The sequence below is a fragment of the Carassius gibelio genome, chromosome B5 (assembly GCF_023724105.1).
Source record: "Carassius gibelio isolate Cgi1373 ecotype wild population from Czech Republic chromosome B5, carGib1.2-hapl.c, whole genome shotgun sequence".
NCBI lineage: Eukaryota > Metazoa > Chordata > Actinopteri > Cypriniformes > Cyprinidae > Carassius > Carassius gibelio.
In genome coordinates, this window is record NC_068400.1 from 34,152,567 (window position 1) to 34,174,204 (window position 21,638).

Sequence of the window (21,638 nt, forward strand, 5' to 3'; positions counted from 1 at the left end):
TTGTCTTTAAACTGGATCAGAGTTGAGCATGTGCCAAGAGACTGGCTTATTTGTTCAAAGCCTGAGTGTTTATTTAAAGTCTTCACTCAGGCTGACAAGGAAAAAAGCAGTGTTCGCGTGAATGAAGCCTCAAGTAGCCATCACAAACGCACTCAGCCTGCTACTGTGTGTGTAAGTGGGCTTGTCACTGCTCAAAAGAGTTTGCTTCTCAGTGTGAGTAGCACTTGGGTATTACAAATCTCCTCTTAGATTCCATATGCCTCTTTGTTCTGTTAAGTTTAATATAACAATACCAGCTTGATACCTAGTTAGCACTGCAAATACAAAAGAGCAATAAGGTATTATGTCATAAAATATAAAAGAATTTGCCCTCCCCCTAACACCTTAAAAAATGTCAGCTTCTCACAGAAACGAATCATTGAGAAAATAGTGATTTTTTTTAATGCTGTGTTACAAGAGTTCTAGAGATCCAAGATGGCAGCCATGATACTTAGTTCATTTCAAGGCAGACATGGGTCTAGGTTTCTCAGTCTTATTAATGAATGAAGGAGAAGTCAAGTGGCACTTCTGTCATGCTAATACTAAACACACAATAGAGGCAGTACACAATGACCTGGCACTTCATTCTGTCTTCTAGCTGACACCTCTAGAAAGAGCAGAATGAACGTTCTGGAGAGAGCAGAAGGAGAAGATGGTACAATGTAAATTATGTAAATCTGGTCCAAATGGAGGAGGTTACTTTTTCAAAAACTATGTTCTACAAAATATTGATATGCCTTATTTGTATTTATACATGTTAATTCAGTTCAGTTTTTTTTTTATTTAATCAGGTTAAAACTCATTGAGATTAGAATCTCTTTTACAAGAGTGACCTGGCCAAGAAGGCAGCAACAAATAGTAAAAGTATACAATCATATAATGTACAAAAAAAAAAAAAATTAAAACACTCATAAATCACAACAGCAATTTAGCAAAGGATAAAACATGTAATTTGTTTAAAGTAGCTTAAACTCATTTAGTGCGGTAATGTGGTAAGCTTCAGGGTATCCTGTAGGTAATTCCAAGAGGAGGCGGCATTATATGTAAAACCTTTTTTCCCTATCTCTGTTCGAACCCTAGGAACTTTGAGATGCATCAAATCATTTGAGCGGAGTTTGTAGCGTCCGTTGGAGTTTGAGGAGTTGAGAGACAAAATAAAGTGGATTAAGACTGCAAATCGACTTATAAATAAAACAATACCAATTAAAACTTCTTCGGGAATGTTAGGATGGTAACTCTGCTTTCTCATATAAAATGCAGTGATGCGTTTTATAGCTACACCCAGTAATTTACATATTTTAGAGAGGGGAAATATTTTTTTTACAGTTTTTGTTGAGAACAGACCCCTTTAAACTGACAACACTGTTGTTAATCCAGTTATGTCCAAAGATTTGAGTGTAAAGGAAGTGACAAAAAAATGTGAAAACGTGTTTAAGATTCCTATTACTTTCAAATTCTTAATTTTTGTGTAACTTGTGCCAGCATGTGTACAGATTGAGTTAGCTTTCATGTAAGATTCAGGATATGATAAAAAAAATCTCAATAGTCCTCTCAACTGAACACAGTTCATCGACATCACAGTGACACATGAGCAATGAGACATGTAGCAGTTTCTCTTTGTGGAAACTCTATCCATAGTACATTTCAGCTGTTGACATAAACCAAACATGAAAACATTTTGAAAGGGTAATGCAGGAGAAAAAAGAGGTTTGGTTGTCAGGCCAGTGGATGGGAAGAGGGGGTTGGTTTTTAAGGGGTTCTTAAAGAAGGAATTTGGGGGAAGGGCAGGCAATGAAGGGCTTTTCTGAATGACCCTACATGGACAAACAGAGGACCCCTCCACACCATCAGCATACTTTAATCTGCAGTAGTGAGCTGGACTGCATGGGTGCATATGACTTGATTACTCTTCCATCAAGGGGATGAAGAAAAAGTGGGGAGCAGTGAAAAGAGTGTGAGAGGAGAGACAAAACTGTGCTGACATGGGGCATAGCTTAATTTTCACGGTTCTGAGACAGATGGGAAAGGTAATGTGGCGTGACGGCTCTTAGAAACTTCAATGGATGCCATGACCTCAGGGAAGTTAGAATCGACTGCACTGGGACATTTTAGTTTTTTTCTTTAGGGGTGAAGCCAGAGGTGCACCTTTTAGCTCATTGCTTTGAGATATTTAAACTTTCTTTCATTCACTTTGATCAATATTATTACATCTAAGCACACACACACACACCTGCCATATGGACATTGTTTTGATAGCACTATACAAATAAACATGAATTGATTTGAATACAATGTGGGGTTTTTTCTTTGTTTTTCTTGGTTCTGAGTGTTGTTTTTGTCAGTCCAAAGCCACTGTCATCACAAGTTGATGGGTATTGAAGCTGAAAGGAGCTTCTCAGAGACTCAATAGGGAGCTAAGAGATCTACTCTATTAACCTGACCTCTAGAGGCCCGAGAAGAGTGAAAAGTGAGCCATCTACTTCGACATCATATCTTTTCCTTATACGTTCATTTTACATACATTCTTTGTGTGCCCCCAAACACTAGTTATTGTTAAAAAAGCTATTCTTTAAATTACACATTCAAATATGCTTTAGTATTATATAAATAATAATATGAAGATGGTAATACATAAAAAATGTATATTGTGTAAGTAGATTCTAGTCATATCATTTAACGTCTGGTTAAGGTTACTATAAATTCACAGTCAAAGTGATCAAAGATGCAAAGGCCTCATTCACTGACATTCATCCTCTAGTAAATTCTTGTTTATTGGAGTAAATCTTGTGGCTTTACTAACAGACAGGATAATTACCACCAGTTTATCTTTGATTTTCATATCACCTTATTGTTATGAGTATGATATGAGACAGGAGGAAACACACTTTAGTTTAACTAAACTTAAATAGGTAATGGTATTTAGTAAATCAATAACATACCATGGTATATTTTAAAGTGACATTAAATTTACTTGTGAAACCATCACTGTATGTTACTGCCAAGGTAGGCAAAAAGTCAGCTAGGTAATATGATAAAAGCTTACTTTCTGTAATGCAACTATTTTCGGTTGCACTATTGACCACAAGATGGCAGTGTTGTCAAACGTGTTTGTCATCTGAATGTACATGTAATTTGTATCTTATTTTATACACAACACTTTTAATGCCTCATGATTATTTGTGTATTTGAACTACTATATTAGCAGTAGTCTTCACGAGTTGTGTCTCCTCTGCAGATTCCTCCTGGTACACCGCTAGAATTGCACTTGCGTGTTCGTCTGCGACGCCCCCCGGAGCAGAGCGACCAGGAAGACCAGCAACCCCAGTTTCCCAGTTGTTCAAAAGACTTAGCTAGAAGTGATTGAACAGACAGAGGGAACATTCAACTCAAACCAACACAAATTAATTATATCAAAGTTTTTCAGGCCAGTGCACACAGAAACACACACCTTTCATCAGTTCCTTCTCAATGATCTGACACGCAACTCCTTCAGACCCTGGTAGGCACATGCATTTACACTCCCCATCTATCTGGATCACAGTGCCACCGTTCTGGCATGGCTGGCACTTACACACGCTGTACTCGGCCACATAGTCATCCATGGCTCTTCTGAGATTTTCCCGTCTTGGCTGAGCATCAGGAAAGTCCAAAGGGATCGCGTTGTAGATGGGTTCAGGCTGTCAACACAACAATGAAAACAAATTGTGTTCCATTACAGCAGTTACCACACATGCATTGGGAAGTAAAAAAAAGGCGAGGTGAGTCTCACATCACTGTGAATGAGAGCTGGGAGAGTAGTGATGGTCTTTGCCCATTCCACATACTGATTATAGTCTAGGATGCCATCTTTAGTGAGCTGAGACTTCATGGCTACTGCTGAAGCCGGACTGCCCCCTTTCACTGCGATCAGCACTTTATCAATAACCCCCTTGGTGTCCTTGCCATCTAGTGAACAAAGTTGTGAGCAATTTAGCTTCATCAGAAAGCTTGTGGCTGATTAACTTGAAGGGATAGTTCAAACAAAAAATATAAATTCTATCTTCAATTATTCACCCTCAGGTCCAAGTTACTGTAAATTAACTGTTTTTATTCATATAAATGAAAGTCAGTGGGGGCCAAAATAACACTGAACCCTTTCATTTTATTGCTCAGTTTTGAGTGAACAATCCTTCTAATAGCTTACTGTTAAAAATGTATACTCATACACACCTGTGGGTTTGTCTGTTAGTGTCTCACAGTCGTTTTTTGGTTTAATATGACCTCCTCCTGTTGCTGCTTGAGTAAATTGGAAGTCGCCTCTAAGTCCAATCTCTAAACATTTCTTGACTGTGGTTTCTGTGACTTCTGCAATCAGATTCAGTTGAACCATCAAATAAAAACAAATAAGGAGACATTCAGGCTGAGAACGTGAGCTATGCTTCTTGTTAATGCCTTGTCATTGAATCATGTAGCCTATACCTTTGTCTCCATATCTGACAAAAACAAAACAAATTAAATTAGATTTTTTTACTTACTTTTTAGATTAAGGATATCCTCATTCATTATATAAACAAGTTCGTATTCTCCACCAGACTTTCCGTTCTTGGTGAAGTGTGTTCCGTAGTCCTCTAAGAAAGCAAAATACTGGCCCTTCTCATATGTAAGTGGCAGGGCATCCACATCGTCCAGGAACGTTGAGGACACCTCCAGCCCTCGCTGTTTCATCCTGTAGGTTGCCAGCTCGACTCTGCCTTTCACTCTCATGAAGGTCTTTCTCTGAAAGAGAACGTGTTTGTAGTAAGCGGACTAAGAAGGTAGTCTTTATTATTTATATTAAGATGCTACATGAGCAAAAGACATATATATATATATATATATATATATATATATATATATATATATATATATATATATATATATATATATATATATATATATATATATATATATATATATATTTTTTTTTTTTTACAGTTTAAAATTCCAGCCTGTTCTATGCCCATGGTGGCTCATGAGTCTAAGATGTGAATTATTCTGAATAAAGTGCAAATAGCTTTTCATAAGAGAACAAACAATAAACCTGAATCTCACCTTGGTTTGTGTGATTTCTGAAAGCTGTTTGATTATATTTGTTGTTGATTTCTTTGTGTCAAATCCTACGGACGCACTGAAACCTAAGCCAGGACCAGGTTTTTGGTCTGCACTAGAAACAGTGTCATCACCCTCACCAGGACCTGGAACTTCACCCTCCTCAACAGGACCTGGAGCTTCACCCTCCTCACCAGGACCTTCAGCTGCACCGCCCCCATCGGGACTGGCAACTTCACCACCTCCACCGGCACTGCCAGCCTCACCTGAACCAGAACTGGAAGGCTCAGTAGGTGTAAACTTGAAGTTTAAGCCTACTTCAAAAGATGTAGAGGTTTCCCTAGATATCTCTTTTATTAAAGAGTGAATGTCCTCATACATCTCCTTAGAGCTGCTCTCTTCCACTTTTGTCTGAAGATAAAGAAACAGGTAAAGGCTTTTAATTTTTTTTTTTTTTTTTTTAGATGGTTGTTTGTTACATCACTTACTCACCAATTGATCGTTTTTAGTGAATGGGCTCTGTCAGAATGATAGTCCAAACAGCTTTTTAAAATAAGACAATCCATGATAATGCTGTCATCGGTGAAAAAGTCACTAATGCCCTCTCACACCAAAACAGTGCATATTTATCTCTTGATTCAGATGAGAGAACCTTTCACTTGAGAAGGCAATATTATAGATAGATGTTTCCTATTTTAGCTGGATTAAATGGTTTGAAGTAAAAAAAAAAAAAGAATCCTGATGAATTTGTTTATTAGGAAACACAGAGCCTTTTGTTCAGGAGATTATTGTGTTATTTTATCAGCTGTCATTCTGACGGCACCCATTCACAAGATATCCACTGGTGAGCAATTAATATTGTCATTTTTAGGTGAACTATTCCTTTTATACTCAATAGCTTGGTAAAACAACAGCTGACATCAGGAATACAGTAAAATGAGAGACCCACCTCATAGTTAAGAACTCCAACATTCCAAGGCAATCTGTTATATTCCAACGTGGATGGTTCTCTGATCCGGTTACATTGACCGTTATAGAATCTGTTATTGAAGGGATTCCTTCGAGGTCCTGATCCCAGAATGTTTATTCTGTTGAGACAGGAATTAAGCATCTTTAGGAAATGTGCTGAAGTTGTATATCCAGAACTGTAGTGATAATTGCAACATTTGTGTGTCAGTCGTTATTTTTATTTGATTTCATAATTACAGTTAAAGACAAATGTTGGTTCCATAATTCCTAAAACAATTTCAAGAGTGTATTTTACCAGTAATGAATTAAGACCCCAATTTGAAATAGCAATATATTTTTTTATTTTTCAGAATATCTCTTGATCAAGTTAATGTATTCTTGCTGAATAAATCCTTATGTGCATTAATACAACATTTGTACATGCTGAACAAATTAACTTTAATTAAGATATTATGATCAAATTTAAGCTCTGACCCATATCCAGCTTGCATGGCTATATCAGACTCAAATACAGCTGTCCTGCCACAAGGTGTCCTGATGGTATCACACTCATCTTCATCAGACGTATCAGGCTCTCCACAGTCATAATCCCCATTACACCTCAGACTTTTGCTTATACATATTCCTTAGGGCAGAGTAATATTCATAATATTGTACAAGTTCATACCACTGATTTTCGACTGGTCAGATTTGCAAAGAGAAAAAATCCTAACCTGATTCGCACCTCCATTGAGAGCTCTTGCAGACAGGTGGAGGGTCCATCGTGCATGTGGTAGATGGTTTACAGGGTTTCCGATCTCCAATTGGGTCTATGCACCTAGAGCCTTTAAACTGCCCAAAGACCTCAATGCTTCTAGAGCGATGCTGTGTTACACAGACATAAGTGAATGCTTCACATTTCTTAATCTTTGAAAAATTAAGTTGTGTGACTTGTTGGATTATTGTGAAATCAGAAAGATTTGACATGACAATTTGAAAGACGTTATACATTCAGAAGTGTGAGACAGGTGACAAGATAGGTGTTTGAAGAGAAACAGAGAGAAAACAGGAATTACAGTACCGTCCTATTAGTGCACGGGTCGCAGGACGTCCACTGTGACCAGGCGCTCATTTTGCAGTCGATTGAGCCGGGATCATTAATTTGACGCACCTCTCGTCTTGACCCTTGCCTTTGAGAAAGATAAATTGTTATCACTTACAATTCCAACTCCATTCTAGCGCATGACTTTGCTTTAACACACAAACAAAACAAAAAATAAATAAACAAAGGTATTATTTCCCGCATTTTCCAAATCTATTAGTGTAGAATGCTCTCCAATTTTAGAGGATTATACATACACATGGTCTGTTATGCTCTTTCCATTAACCTGATAAACAATGCATATTGTTACACATAAAGCAGCTAAAGCCTTCATGGTGAAGCTTTGGATGGTCCTTTGAATGTGTGTAGGAATTTGTACACTTGTATTTAAGCATCGATACAAGGTTAATAATTAACATCAAGCTTTTTAGAATTAACAAGGAGTTTGGAAATGTGTGTGCCTCCAAAGGTTTGTGTATATCTCTGTGCTTTCCCAGATTATCTGAAATCATGTGATAACTGTAACTATCTTATGTTTATCTATCTCAGTATTTCAAGCTGTTTTTGCCTGCTATTACCTGATTTTCTGTCACAGAATCAGTATTTTCTTGTTTTAATACTCTGTATTAAGTACAAATAATTCATTCATATTATTAAAAAAAATAAGAACGTGCAAAATAAAAACTACCCATAAAATAAATGTTACCCAATCCTGGGATTACATTATGTTCTATTTGGGTGAAGTACTTAGAAGGTAAATATGTTTAAATAATATAACAAATTCTACAAACAAATAACTAAAATACATTTTTCCTCAATTTAGTTCTACCTCAGGTCAGCTTAGTGTAAAACTAAATCCTTGTTTTTTTGTTTTTTTTGACCATGAGACCATTGATTTAAGAGGCATGTTGAAATCTCAAACAAATACTATTGACATACCAGAAGTCCAAAAAGTGTTTAGTTGCAGGCTTTTGAGAATGTGCCTGTTTGTTTGGTAAATGTTTTATAAAAGTCAGTCTTACTGATAAATCCCATTTATGGATGTTTGTGGTGAGAAGCATTACAGTATATTTATTTATTTAATTATTAATTAAGTATTATTTTATTACTTATAATCAAATCCATTAAAATAAATTATTTGATGGTGTGAACATGTAATGAACAAAGAAAAGTATATACTTTAGTCTAGATTCCTGCTTTCAAAGTGAATGACCTATCAGCAGCCTGCACTTCATCTGTGCCAAGTCAGCTGCCTTCCTCAGTCCTCAAATTCAAACATGTCACAAAACAATACAGCTCTGATGGGGTCTTTGTGTGGGGTCAAAGAGGAATGTTGGCCATGCAAAGTAGAGGTCCATGAACATCCTGTCCTGTACACTAGAACACCCCTTTTTAATGTTTCAGACACTTCCCCTCGGCTCACACAGGAAGATGGAGGGGGCATGAACTGCACTCCTCTCTTCTTTTCCTGTTTTCGGGGCACTGTGGGAGACTTATAATATATGGGCTATATCTGCAATCCAAAAAAAAAAAAGAAAAAAAAAAATCCCTCTAGAGACAGTAATACCTTGCCAGCTAATCTAGAATTACAATATTCCTCTTTTTTTAAACCCTATTATTATTATTGATTCCTGTACTTTTAACATCTTTAAGGAACCCTGAAAAAGTGCTCTACAAACAAAATGCATCATTATTATTAAAAATAATGAAAATGATCATTTTAGAGTAAAAAACTATATGGTCAAACCATAAATATATATACTTCATATGCAAATAGTCTGTGGCCTGGTTTCACAGACAGGGCTTAGATTAAGATAGGATTAGGCCATAGTTTAGTTAGGACATATAAGTAGATTTATTTTATAAATGTGCCTTAAAAACATTACTAATGTGCATCTTGAGACAAACAGTTACACTTACTGACATATTTTAAGATATGTTTGTTTAGTATTATTTCTATAATTATCCCCGTCCCCTCTACTCTTTTAAAACATGTCTTAAACTTTAGATTTGGATTGTGTGTTTTTTTTTTATTATTTTGTTTTATTTTTTTACCCATTCGTTCTCTTCAATGTCAGCAGTGTCAGCAAAGGAAAGGTTATGAGGAAGGAAGGATGAACATAGAGCTGAATTTATTTTCTGGCATTCGGAATGTTCTAGGGTTTAATGAAAGGGAAATCTGTACATTGCAAAAGTCATGCAAACTTATCTGAGCTCTCATTTTAACAAATATTTCAGGAGAAATTGCCTATTGATATGAAAAAATATGTGTCCATATTATGCAATATATATCCAAGTTGAGAATATTTTGAAAATAATCTGTTTTAAAATTCAAAGTTGATCAATCACTAGTGTTTGTATAGCTGTAGGTGAGGTTATAAAGGCAGAGGTAAGGTGCGCGGTAGGTCTACCTGTGGGAGGCGCTCGGTAGCGGCAGCCGTTTGAGGAGGCTGAGGACCGCCTGTTTGGTTTAGGTTTCACACTCATTCAGACTGTCCACGGCGCTCATCTGCTCATCCTGAGTTCGTTATCAGTGTTTCAGGTGTGGAGTTCAAGAATGCATGATTGCGGTGAGTGACTGATACTCTGGCACTGCATCCTCACGTGTTACCTGTGGCGTTTTTTTCTTTGTCTGACCTCTCAGCTTGGTATGCGTGGGTATTTGATTTGATGGCAAGTAAAAGTGATTAATGGTAGCAAAAGTAATTACATTTCCCACGAAATGACTTTGAACGCTGTATATTTTCTTGTCTTATTTCAGTTCACAGTAATAGCCTACAGCCTTTAAACTACAAATTAAAGGAGACGAAATAAACTAGTGATGTTTAAAATGACTCAATACGCGATTATGTGCTACGTTTATATGAAAACAAAAATAGACTACATAGTTACATTAGCCTATATAATACATTTCAGAATCAGTGGTAAAAAAAGAAAGAAAAAGCAAATGTTTATTGAATGTTTTAAAACCAGAGGAAAATGATAAGTTATCTGACCAAGTTCAGAGGTTTCATTTAAACTTAAATTAAGTTGTTTTATTATTATTATTATTATTTTAAATTCCATGCTAATCAGCTATTAGTAATGTATTGGGTATTGCATGCTTTTGTGTAACTTCCACGCTTGTAATATTGCTGATGTGGAATTGTGCCTCTGTTTATGGACACCCAAAGATTGTTGCTGAATCCACTGTTTTTAATGAAACTTAACTGTTGTGACTTTTGGGTTCATTTAAGTTACTGAACAGCCAGGACCATGAGACATGGCCTCATCTGAGTATAAGAAACATTATGTTAGGTACTGCACTGAAAGGAGTTCCGTTGTAAGTGGAAGATTCCAGTCTCAGACATGTGGATCTCAGAAGTGTCTTCAAAACATTCAAGGGGTTATATGGTCTTAGTTCTAAATTCTTAAAAGGGTTTGAATTCAGCAATGCAGAGTGCTCCTCCATCTTGAGCCTTACCTGGTTCATCTGGGTTAATGTGTAGATAGTCATAAGATTTCTTGATGTATTTGTCTGTGAATAATGTTCTCCGTCATCCAGGTTATCATAGAATGTGTTAAACATCCTTAAGCATCTCGGCATTCAGATGGAAAAATCTGTCCACATTTTCTTTGTGATTTAGAGAGTTCGAGATTAGGCAAAATCTGTTAAATGTTTTTTTTTTAATCATTGTTTTATTGTGTGCTTGTAAGAGAGAGGATGCAGATTAATTGGGTGCTTGTTAAGCAGAAAACACTCATTATAGTGTCTTCTTGCACAAGAATCTTCATTTCGCTTATCACTCTTTTTTTTATGGTTGCCACATTACAGGCCTTTCAACACTGAATGACCCTCAACTCTGCAGTAATGAGAATTGTCTTATAGTAATTCTGCCACCGTTTTCCGCTCTACACAGCTAATAAACTATTCATATCTCTGTCTGTCAGCTGTTGAGTGTCATAAAATGTTACTCTTCTACCAGTTGAGAGCCATATTTTTTGGTTCTTGTGCTAGAACTTGATCTGCCAATATTTTTTTATGTATATGAATCTGTATGTTCTCCCTAAGGAATTATGCTTTTGTCTTGTGCAAGATCAAAAGATTATGTACATGCAGCTCATGGTCACAATACAACTTTGAGTCCATTCTAAAACTTGAACACTGTCATGATGGCAGTTGATTTTCTTCTCTGTGTGGCCTCTAATGTAATGCACCCTGCTATTTTCAGATCAGTTTGGTCATTCTCTTGCCTCTGTAAGCTTTTAACTCCTGCTGCATTACAATTCTGTAAACTCATAAGCTTGTGTCTAAGAGATTGGTCACGGCAAATTCATGTCAGATAAGGAAGAGATAATCTGAGGAAATCTGATTTTCTTCTCAAATTTAAACCGGGAAAAGTAATTCTGCTCCAAGACAAGTGCTGAAAGGAGAACGTTTGGGTAATCTTGAGGATCATGGGATTAGAAATGTTTTTTTTTTTTTTTTTTTTTTTTAAGGCTGTAGAGCTGATGAGCTTGAAAAGGATTAACAGGTTTTAATTGCTCAACCTTTGATCTGCCCACCTTTGCTCTCTCTTGCCACTTTCTGCTGAGAAATACACAGCTGAACACTATTGGCTGCTTAAGGTATGTCTTCGAACCCATTTAAATTATATTTAATCTTTTCCAAATCCTTTATTGAATAAGACATAAGTTTCTTAACTGATTGAAATCTTTTCAGAAGTTTATGCTTCTGTTGGTGAATCATATATGAGTGGTGTCTGTGAATATTTGGATGAGATGAAAAATCCTTGTGATTTAAAAACTTTTTTTTTTTTTAGCTAGAAGCTTATACATTTTGATTGACCGCTTTATTGATCCCATGTTTGAAATTGTGGAGTTTGCGGAGTTAAAATGTGGAGATTAGACATTGAAATAATAAATTTTCACTCAATGTAATTTTCCTATAAATCATGTATTTCAGGAATGGAAAACTTATTTGGCACTTTTTTTGTTTTGCGTACTAAGCAGGAAGTGTTTTTTTTTTTTTTTTTGCTGACAGCGTTTCCTCGCTTTCCTCTGTCTTTTTGTCACTGACAGAATCTATGGGCCAAGTTAAATTGGTCTGTAGAGTTTTACATTTGTTTAATGCTTATGCAGCGGACGATTGATGTGAATTTGAATGATTGAGATCTTTCTGCGTGATGTTGGCGTTTAATCTGATAAACGGATTATAACCATGTACGTAAATGTTTCTTTCTGTGACTGCATGTCATGGATAAAAGAGAAGAGATCTTAGTCACATTTCACCTGTCTAATCTGTCAGCTTCTTTTGCCTAATATATTATTTTTTTCTCTACCCAGGTGCAGTGCTGAGAATGTGTGCTTGCTGAATATCCCACCTGTGTGCGTGGACTTGTTTTTTTGCCTCTTGGCTGGGTTTTGTCCCATCTTTTGCATTCATTCTCCTGTAACAAAGCACCCACCATGTCACAGCCACCTGAAGAAGAGCCTGTTACTGTGGCACCAGCAGAACCAGCATCAACTACTGAACCAGCATCTGCCACAACACCTAGAACTTCATTCTGGAGGGAAAAGAGAAAAAGTACAGTTTGGCCTCCTCTCTTTTAATATACTTTTAAATAGGGTTGATGTAATCTACAACAAACATGTAAAAGTGTTTTATCTATTTATTTGAAATGTTAAATGATAAGCTTGTTCTCTTCTTCTACAGTCCCAGAGAAGACAGATGAGTTCCTGCTGGCCAGGTTTCAGGGTGATGGAGTGAGATATAAAGCCAAGCTGATTGGCGTGGATGATGTCCCAGAAGCCAGAGGGGACAAAATGTGTCAGGATTCCATGATGAAACTGAAGGTGCAGATCCAAGATTATTGCTTTAATTTCTCTGTTGTGTTTTTTTTTAAATTTGTTTTTAGTCATATATGATTTTGAAGTCCTTTTATGGTCCAGCTTTCTGTTAAACTGATGAGGATGCAAGGAAGGTGTTTACTGACATTTGATATTTAATAGTAAGTGAGATATGGGCCAAAGTGATGAGATGATAATTCTGTTAATGGTACAGTTATTATTATATGGATACTGTGCTCAATTCTTGTTTGTATACAGGGCATGGCGATAGCTGCTCGTTCTCAAGGCAAGCACAAACAAAGAATATGGGTGAACATCTCTCTAACAGGAATCAAAATTATTGATGAGAAAACTGGGGTGAGTAGTTTCCTGTACATGCTCCTTTTAAGCTGATTTATGAAATTGAGAACTGGCCATTTCATTTGTCATAAAATGTTCTGTATTGACTATAGTGTGCTCTCTGTCATCTCTTTCTCTCTCTGTTTCTAAGGTGATTGAGCATGAACATGTGGTGAACAAGATCTCATTCATTGCTCGCGATGTCACTGATAACCGGGCGTTTGGATATGTTTGTGGAGCTGAGGGCCAGCACCAGTTTTTTGCTGTTAAGACAGCTCAGCAGGTCAGGGTTTGTTCATCAGGCACAAAATCTTATGATAGATAACAAATCTGGGCACAGCATGATGGATGTTCAAGTGCAGTTATATAAATGCCTATTAATGTTTGAATGATATGTAATTCAAAGTGTAAGATGAACTCCTCTCTTCTACAGGCTGAGCCTCTGGTCATGGATTTGAAGGATCTGTTTCAGCTGATATTAAATATGAAGAAAAAAGAGCAGGAGGCTCCGCAGAAGGTGATGTGTATATATATATTTTTTATTACTTACAAACAAAAAATTCAGTTATTTAGATTATAGTATTTTAAATACATCTGTCTGAAAATGAATTTGGTGCTGTATATTTCATGCAAAAAGGATTGCAGGCTTGTCTAGATATTTGTCTGTTAGTAAGCTAAGCTATTTTATGAACTCGAGCATCTCCTAAACTCTGAATGCCTCTCCAATCAATTATGCTGAAAAACAGATTTCATTATATATTTTCATATAGTTTTCCTACTATGTTGAGATGCATTTTATTTACTGAAACCTTTACAACTTTCTAGGGTGGAGGAAATAGCACCGTGATTGAGGTAGGTATAAATATATTGGCAATATTTCAGTCAGTTATTTTGATGTAATCCTTTATTAATTTGTCCTGATGTTCTATCATCAGAATGGTGGTGATGCTTTACTCACCTTGGATGGTCAAGGAAATGCTGTAAAAGTAAGTGCTTGCAACATCATACAAATGTATATTATTGAACTTGAATCTTTAGAAAATAACCTAGAGGATGTTTTGTGATATTCTCAGACTGTAGAGCAGATGGACCTGTTTGGTGATATGTCCACTCCACCTGACATTCACTCTCCGACGGTAATGATTCTACAGTATACATACATTTCTGCTGTTTAAGTCGTTTATTGAATCATTTATTTTAAAAATATCTCTGGAGTTCTGATTTACTTAAGTGTCTCTGGAATGAGCAAAGAGTTTGTCTTAATACATGTGGTTAGATTTCCAGTTTATACTCTGCACGATGTGAAGGTTTTTTTTTTTTCTTAACATACTAAATGCTTTGCCCTTAGTTTCCATTAACACTTACCAACTTACCAAAGGCATCCATCAGCTCTCATTTCTCTTTTAGGGGTCTCAAGCATTTGGATTGGCTGCTTTCTTTCATGACCAAAGCAAATACTCAATCACTAACAATGTTTTTTTGCCAAAGTCCCGTTGGCCAGTAGATGGCACCCAAACCCAAGAAACTGGAAAGAGAACTCCTCAATTACACAATGGTGTTTGAGACCCTTACTATGGAAATGGAATAATTTACTGCTGGATGATTTGAAAATCACAGAAAAAATTTTCCTATTACGGTTTAAATATTTTCTTTCAGTATTTTTCACAGAATCTGCCTCTCATCTCATTTTTTCTTTTTCTTCTAAAACCAGCCTGACAGTGTTCTGCTCCTTGACTTTGCTTTAGTGATTGGCAATCAAGAAAATCCTATCATCTCATACTCATCCCCTCTCTCCAATACACCAGATGACAAACCTGTTTCATCCATATCAGATCTTTTCCCGACTTATAGTACCGATCCCTTCAGTGATGATCCCTTTTCTTCCTTGAATGATCAATCCGATTCCATGTTCTCTTCCAAAAATGGGTCCGATCTTTCTTCTTTCATTTTGAATGGGCCTTATTTGCAGCAAAGCCTGAGTGAAGGCTCCTCTTCAAACAGTCAGCAGCTTAAAGGACTGTCCACTGACCAATTGTCACATGAAAGCAAAGTAAACCAGCTTTCTTTAAGCGATCTGAATGACAGCAATTCCCCCTTTAGCCAGAATCTTTTGAGAACCTCAATAAACAACCCAGCAATCTTAAATGAGTTATACAAATCAGGTCCTCCGGTTCTCCAAACCCATTTAAGTATTGGATCAAGTAAATCAGTGGAATGGTTTGAAACCAACCTGCAAAATTCTGTTAAAAATGGGGGCTTGATGGTCCTTTGCCCCCCACCTCAAAGCTCGAAGTCTGGATGCATGCGGAGGAGAGAGAAGGTGAACATTTGACAGGAAAAGCTTCCTCTGAGAAAGTTCTCAGTCTGTATTACTGTGCACACCCAAATGCCTAGAGAGACTACAAGGACTGTGCTGTTTGGCATTACAGTAGGATATATATATATATATATATATATATATATATATATATATATATATATATATATATATATATATATATATATATATATATATATATATATATATATATACAGAATACTTTAATGTACAGATGTACAAACTCCTATATGCAGTGAGGCTTGGGAAAACATACGTTGGGAAACGGTCCTTGTAGTTTGTCTTATAGGACACTGATAGTTGGGTTAATGATTTATGGAAGGTGTTTGTTGTTTAAAAGAGGGATTTTTTTGGCACATGGGAAAACTTGGATGGAAACTGCCACATTATATTGTGTTGTGGGACATGGCACTGTTGTCTTTGTCTTAAAAATTGATAATAGACTTTTTGTTCCTTAAGAAAACTACTTAGTGTAATGCTTATACACCATGGTCCTTATTCACTTCTTAACAGTAGAAGCCTTATGCATACTAAAATGTTCCTTTCCAACTTTTTAACAGATTTCAATTATGCATGCAAACAACAATGCCATGGCAGTCACTGAAAGCAATACTGTGACTAACTGACATTTCATGAGCTCTACTCAGAAATAGTTAATTGAAAATCATCTGATTGGCAGTATATTTTATTTTTGTTGTGCCTCACGTTAAATGTGCAGGGTAAGTATAAGTTCAACCAAGTATCTACATGCATAATCAAACCTAACATACATTTATGTTTTCCTATGGCAAAACTTTGGTATAAAATTTTACTTTTTCTCATCATTCATATTTTAAACTCCATATATCCTTTTTTATGCATGCTTCATCACATTTAGCACCGTAATTTAGCTAAAAAGCAGAGTACTAAAATGATTTTAAACAGATTGTGACCCCACAGTCACCTGGAAATCATCTGTTTGGAGCTGAACTATTTGCTCCACCAGCCCAGAATGAGTCTCAGCCCTCATCCATTCCAGCAGATCTATTCAACACCACACCATCCTCCACCGTCAATGCCCTGGGTATAATGCATTCTATCTGTCTATATCTAAACATTCTTTTATTTAATTGTTTATGTTGTTTGTATTTAATGTAATTACTGTGTTGCGTAGGGTCATTGTCTCTGGGCTCTACTTCTGTCACTCAGACTCCTGGGACAGCACTATGGGGTCAGACTCCCACAATGTTTCCTCCTCAGGGTGGTGTTCCTCAAGTAATAGTTCCAGGGCAACCAAACTCTTTTCCTCAACCACCTGCATTTGGAGGCCTGCCTGCACCTGCATGGGGGCAGCAAGGGGCTTCCCCTTTTGGTCCACCAGCTGTCACTCAAGCCTGGGGTCAACCAGGAATTGCAGCACCTGGTGGTGCCTGGTCCACTTCTTGTCCTGTGCCAAGCCCTTTTGCAAACCAATTTGCTCCCATGATGCCTCCTAATGCAATGATGGGTATGCAGCAGAGTGCAGTGGTTCCTCCTCGACCTCCACCCCGTCCTCCAGTGAAGGAAGATCCCCCACTGGTCAAAAGCGCCTTTACAGCTTTGGACCCCCTTGGGGAGAAAGAGAAGAAAACCGGAAAAGATATGTTCAAAAATTTCCAGATGGCTAAGCCCCAGAAAGCAGAAGAAGGAACTGGTCCGAGCACCAATGGCTCATTTGACCAGTACTTTACCAGCAAGGTTGGCTTGGCTCAGGAGGTGGCAGATCATGATGATTTCGACATAAACCAAATCTCGGTTAACTCAAATGGTATTCATTTATTAACAGATGTATATAGACTAAATAGAGCATAACGATTTTGTTGATTTGATAAGTACAGTTCCTCACCTTGTACAGGGACCTCCAAACTTGCTCCTCAGCAGTCTACTCCTACCCAGGGAGCAGGTCTGACTCCGACCCTGGCCCAATCCACAGGCCTTTTGGATGCTGCCTTCACTCCTAATCCAGCCCCTGCACCCTCGAACCCAACTCCCACAGCAGGCTCAAACCTTTTTGATGACACTTTTGGATCTATCCCATTTGGAGCACCTCCCATGAATACAGTATGTTCTTTTGAATTTGAATTCTGAAAGCTGATAGTGTCAAAAAGGTACTCTAGGTTTTTCAACTGATACTGTGTTTTTGGGATTACAAATTTGTTGACCTTTTGAAATGTATTATAATTTTTTTTCCTGTATGAATTTTGCCTGTTTTCTGTCTCAGAGCACTCCAGCCACTCAGACTGCTGCCCTTGCGGATGCTTTTGGAGACCCTTTTGGGGGAAATCCTTTTGCCTGAGACTGTTGGTGAGAAAATATAAAAACACTCACTTAAATATTTCTTTAAATGTTTTGATATTTTATGTATTAAGTCTCTCTCTAAGAAATTTGTTATTATTATAATTTGTTACTATATTACCTGTTCATGTACTTATTTTAGTACACTCCCACTGATCCAGTGCTACCGAGCCAGAGGACCACACAAGCACTGTAGAGTTATGATCCTCATTCTACTACTGGGAAAAGAAATGTGCTTGTAAAACCCTTTTTGTTGTATTCTGTGCTGCACTGTTCTCATTCCCACTATATATCTGCTGTAGCTTCTCTGTATGTGCCTTTCTAAATGATCACAGATCAGTCCTTCTTCTCCAGCCCATTCAAATGAACCCATTTCAATCCCAAGTCATTAAACTCAAGAAATAAGATGAACTGTTAAAGTATGGTTCTTGTAGAGAGTTGAATAGAGAAGGAGAGGGAATAAAAGACAATGATCATTTTTGCGCACATGATTTTTCTGTATTCAAGTATCCTGAGCATTAATGACGAAGTAAAAGTGATTAATCCTAATGATTTGTCATTAAAGAATTTGAATAAATATCTGGCTTTGTGGTTTTTTTTTTTGTGATCTTTGTTGTCAAGTTCTCAATTTAACATTAGTGTTATGCAATGCATCTTAGTATATCTGGCTCTAAATGTTGTTTACAAGACTGAAAAATTCTCTAGAGCTGATATAAAGGCTAATAGTACATACTGTTGTAAAACAAAGTTGGTAACTATGGTGAAAGAAAGAGCACCAAGATGTGACCAGATTACAGAAGCTATTAATGCAATGAAACTATTGCCAGTGAACCCATTGTCATGCGCTAAGAATTTGCCATTAACCCTTCAGTTCTATTTAAACCGACAGGATGGCATCATTCGTGTATGTTAAATTGTTAACACAGGGTTGAAAGATTTGCCAAGCCTCTTTGTTGACATTTGGGATTGGATAAGTGGATAATTTGGGATCAAGGTTTAATAGACAAGAACAGTATAAAAGAAGTGAGTGGCAACTTTCTGTAACATTTCACAAGTTTACTCTGGCTGCATCAGCATCAGGTATTGGAAGCTCCAACAGTGTTTTTCAGTTTTGAAATTGTTTAAAGATGCCTCGTCCTTTGTTTCAAAGAAATGGTTGCTGGGACCCTTTTCAGGAGAAGGCACAAAACCTTTTCAACCGAAACACTGACCTCCCCAACTTCCTTGAACCAAATGAGGTTAGCTGGATAGAATCAGCAAGGAAAAGATTGGGATTGACATCGACCTGGCCAGGATCAATGCGTATACCTCTCTTCAGCTCTTTTTGCACCGAGGCTCCACCTAAATCATGTACTGGATCAGAAGGATGCAATTCTGAATCTCTGTGTGAACAAACAAAAGGACCGCAAAACTGGAAAATCTGTCTAGATGTCAGTCCATTTTCTTCGGAGGAGATAACCATCAAAACCCAGGAGGGATATTTGGAGATTACAGGTATGATTTAACTTGATATGTCTGTCTTTATTTCACATGTAAAATGTATAAAGCAACATGTATTTACGTTAAAAAAATGACTAGCCTATGCAATGACATTACACGCTGCAGATTGAATTTCCTAAATACTAAGTTCTTTTGTTTTCTCTCATAGGTAATCACGAAGAAAGACAGGAGCATCACAGATGGATCTCAAGAACCTTTACAAGAAAATACATGTAAGAGAGGTTTTTTAAACATGTTTACAGCTGTACAGAATATACAGTGTTACTCCATGATTATTCAAGGCTGATTTCAATTTTCTTGTGTCATTCACTAGGCTTCCGGCTGAATTAGACCTAAAACAGATCAGCTCCATGCTGTCTTCAGATGGTATTCTCTCTGTTGAGGCCCCATCACCTGGCTCTAACATCAGTCTCCCCGGAGAGACTGTCATCCCTATTCACATAATGGACAAACAGTTATCTGCAAAATCAGACGGGCAATGCCTAACCAGTAACTAAGTTACTGGTTAGGCACAGCTTGTCTCAAAATATATATGTGATAAAGGTAGTGTATGCGTTTTCATAACAGTTTGTTTTTGATGGCTAACATTAGAAGCATTTGTAAATACTGGTTTTGCAAGGGAATATTTATCATATTATGATCCATTACCAAAAGACTACAGTGACAGTAATATGCTTAATAGATCAGTTCGGCTGTTACTTTGGTTTCAAAACAATTATGCAATAATTTGTGCTGTATAAGAATATGTCAAAGATGATCACTCTCTTTTTCAGGCTATATTAAAAAAAAAAAAAAATGAAATGGGGCTTCATAATGGGGATTGCACTGCATAATGCCAGGATAATCCTTTTGATTTTGAAAGGCTATTTTAATTAATCTGTTTTGAAAATGATACCTTGTATTAATGAATGTCATGACATAAGTCTAAAGAGGCTGTATACTGAAATTGATCAATATTTAGGAAAGCAGCTGAGTAGACATCTTCTTAGTCGTGGAAATTTTGATTATTTCAAGAGATTCGTTTATTTTCAGTTTGTTCACCGAAATTATTAACTCACAGATTGATTCAGTGACAATTTCTATATTACATAAATACAACAACAGGTGGCGCAAAAGAGTGTCTTATGTGTTTTTAAGTCAAGAAAAGTATTTACTTGTTACAAAAAAAAAAAAGGTCTTTATTAATATGTGTGCCTAATCTACTCATTGAGTAAGTAAAATAAGTGTAAATATGTGGTTCGGATGACCAAAGCACAAGTTTTTTTTTTTTTTTTTTTGCATAATTAACGTTTTAATTGTTTAGTCAGACATTTACACATTCATAAATCTGGAATTATTTTAAAGGTGTTGTGGAGTTATGTTTATTGTCAACATGTTCAGGGGGGCCCAGAAACTGTAGCGGCAGCACATAACTAAGTCAAACATAATTAAGTCATTTTTATTTAAAAGACATACAACAATAATAAAAATAGTACAAAATGCACACAAAACAGTACAGTGGTCAAGTAAATTGTTCAAAGTGCAAAATATACCACAAAATGGTCTAAAATGTGGGTCAGCTGTCATACAATGGTAAAGTTTAAATTTCTTTCTTTGCTGGAAATAGGTGAACTACATGAGCCGAGCGCTACCTCTTCACCATCATTATCCTTGTGATGTGCACCAGTTTGGCCATTTCAGTCACAAACAAGATTTCTCTCGTTCAGACTCAAAAGCAACCCAAGACTTGAGAAATGAATGGGAGAAATTGCAATGTGCAAAATGGCGGAAAAATCCCTCCTCCTAAATGAAATAGCCAGTTGTTGAGTCAAAAGTCATTGTGTCACTGCAGCAGGTGTTAGAAGCTCTGGTTCCCTTAGAAACCTGAGACTAGACCAGCCAAAGTGCATGTGTAGGCTTAACGTGCTTAAGACTGTGCATACGCATTAGCTGGTCTAGTCTCAGGTCTCCATTGGAGCCAGAGCTTCTAACAGCTGCTGCAGAGACACAGTGCTGGTCTAGCCTGAAAAATAAGCTTTTTAAATGCTATTTGAGAATAAGAGAAAACTTTCAGTTCATCTCCGATTTTGTTGCCGATTTGAAAAATGAATTGTGAGTTCAACTAGCTGTTTTTGAGATTTCAGGATTTAGATAGGACTTGTTCTTGAATAAGCCGCAGAGATG

The 21,638-nt window shown here is 36.9% G+C and overlaps 3 protein-coding genes across 9 annotated transcripts; 2 read left to right on the plus strand and 1 right to left on the minus strand.

Annotated features, from left to right (window-relative positions):
* Window positions 1–2,780: 2,780 nt before the first annotated feature.
* c9 (complement component 9) lies at window positions 2,781–7,566 on the minus strand. The gene is made up of 11 exons (XM_052557571.1): window positions 7,414–7,566; window positions 7,136–7,244; window positions 6,789–6,939; window positions 6,550–6,700; window positions 6,056–6,194; window positions 5,110–5,517; window positions 4,554–4,794; window positions 4,249–4,383; window positions 3,809–3,984; window positions 3,488–3,716; window positions 2,781–3,389 (listed from the first exon to the last, which is right to left on the minus strand). Exons 1-11 carry the CDS (start codon window positions 7,488–7,490, stop codon window positions 3,238–3,240), a joined length of 1,968 nt encoding a protein of 655 aa, XP_052413531.1. The 5' UTR covers window positions 7,491–7,566; the 3' UTR covers window positions 2,781–3,237.
* A 1,773-nt stretch (window positions 7,567–9,339) lies between these two features.
* dab2 (DAB adaptor protein 2) lies at window positions 9,340–18,552 on the plus strand. 7 transcript variants are annotated; one of them, XM_052556890.1, is made up of 16 exons: window positions 9,553–9,726; window positions 11,636–11,764; window positions 12,482–12,722; window positions 12,852–12,991; window positions 13,244–13,342; window positions 13,476–13,607; window positions 13,758–13,841; window positions 14,150–14,176; window positions 14,260–14,310; window positions 14,398–14,460; window positions 15,036–15,644; window positions 16,602–16,725; window positions 16,816–17,448; window positions 17,536–17,741; window positions 17,902–17,984; window positions 18,118–18,552. In XM_052556890.1, the coding sequence occupies exons 3-15, from the start codon at window positions 12,605–12,607 to the stop codon at window positions 17,974–17,976; spliced, it is 2,361 nt and encodes a 786-aa protein (XP_052412850.1). In that variant the 5' UTR covers window positions 9,553–9,726; window positions 11,636–11,764; window positions 12,482–12,604; the 3' UTR covers window positions 17,977–17,984; window positions 18,118–18,552. The 7 variants fall into 7 exon arrangements, with proteins under 7 accessions (XP_052412855.1, XP_052412850.1, XP_052412849.1 ...); XM_052556889.1 differs by lacking the exon at window positions 11,636–11,764; XM_052556893.1 differs by lacking the exon at window positions 15,036–15,644 and having other exon boundaries at window positions 9,562–9,726.
* Window positions 18,553–18,607: 55 nt separating this feature from the next.
* hspb15 (heat shock protein, alpha-crystallin-related, b15) lies at window positions 18,608–21,326 on the plus strand. The gene is made up of 3 exons (XM_052556896.1): window positions 18,608–19,469; window positions 19,624–19,687; window positions 19,789–21,326. Exons 1-3 carry the CDS (start codon window positions 19,103–19,105, stop codon window positions 19,970–19,972), a joined length of 615 nt encoding a protein of 204 aa, XP_052412856.1. The 5' UTR covers window positions 18,608–19,102; the 3' UTR covers window positions 19,973–21,326.
* Window positions 21,327–21,638: the final 312 nt, after the last annotated feature.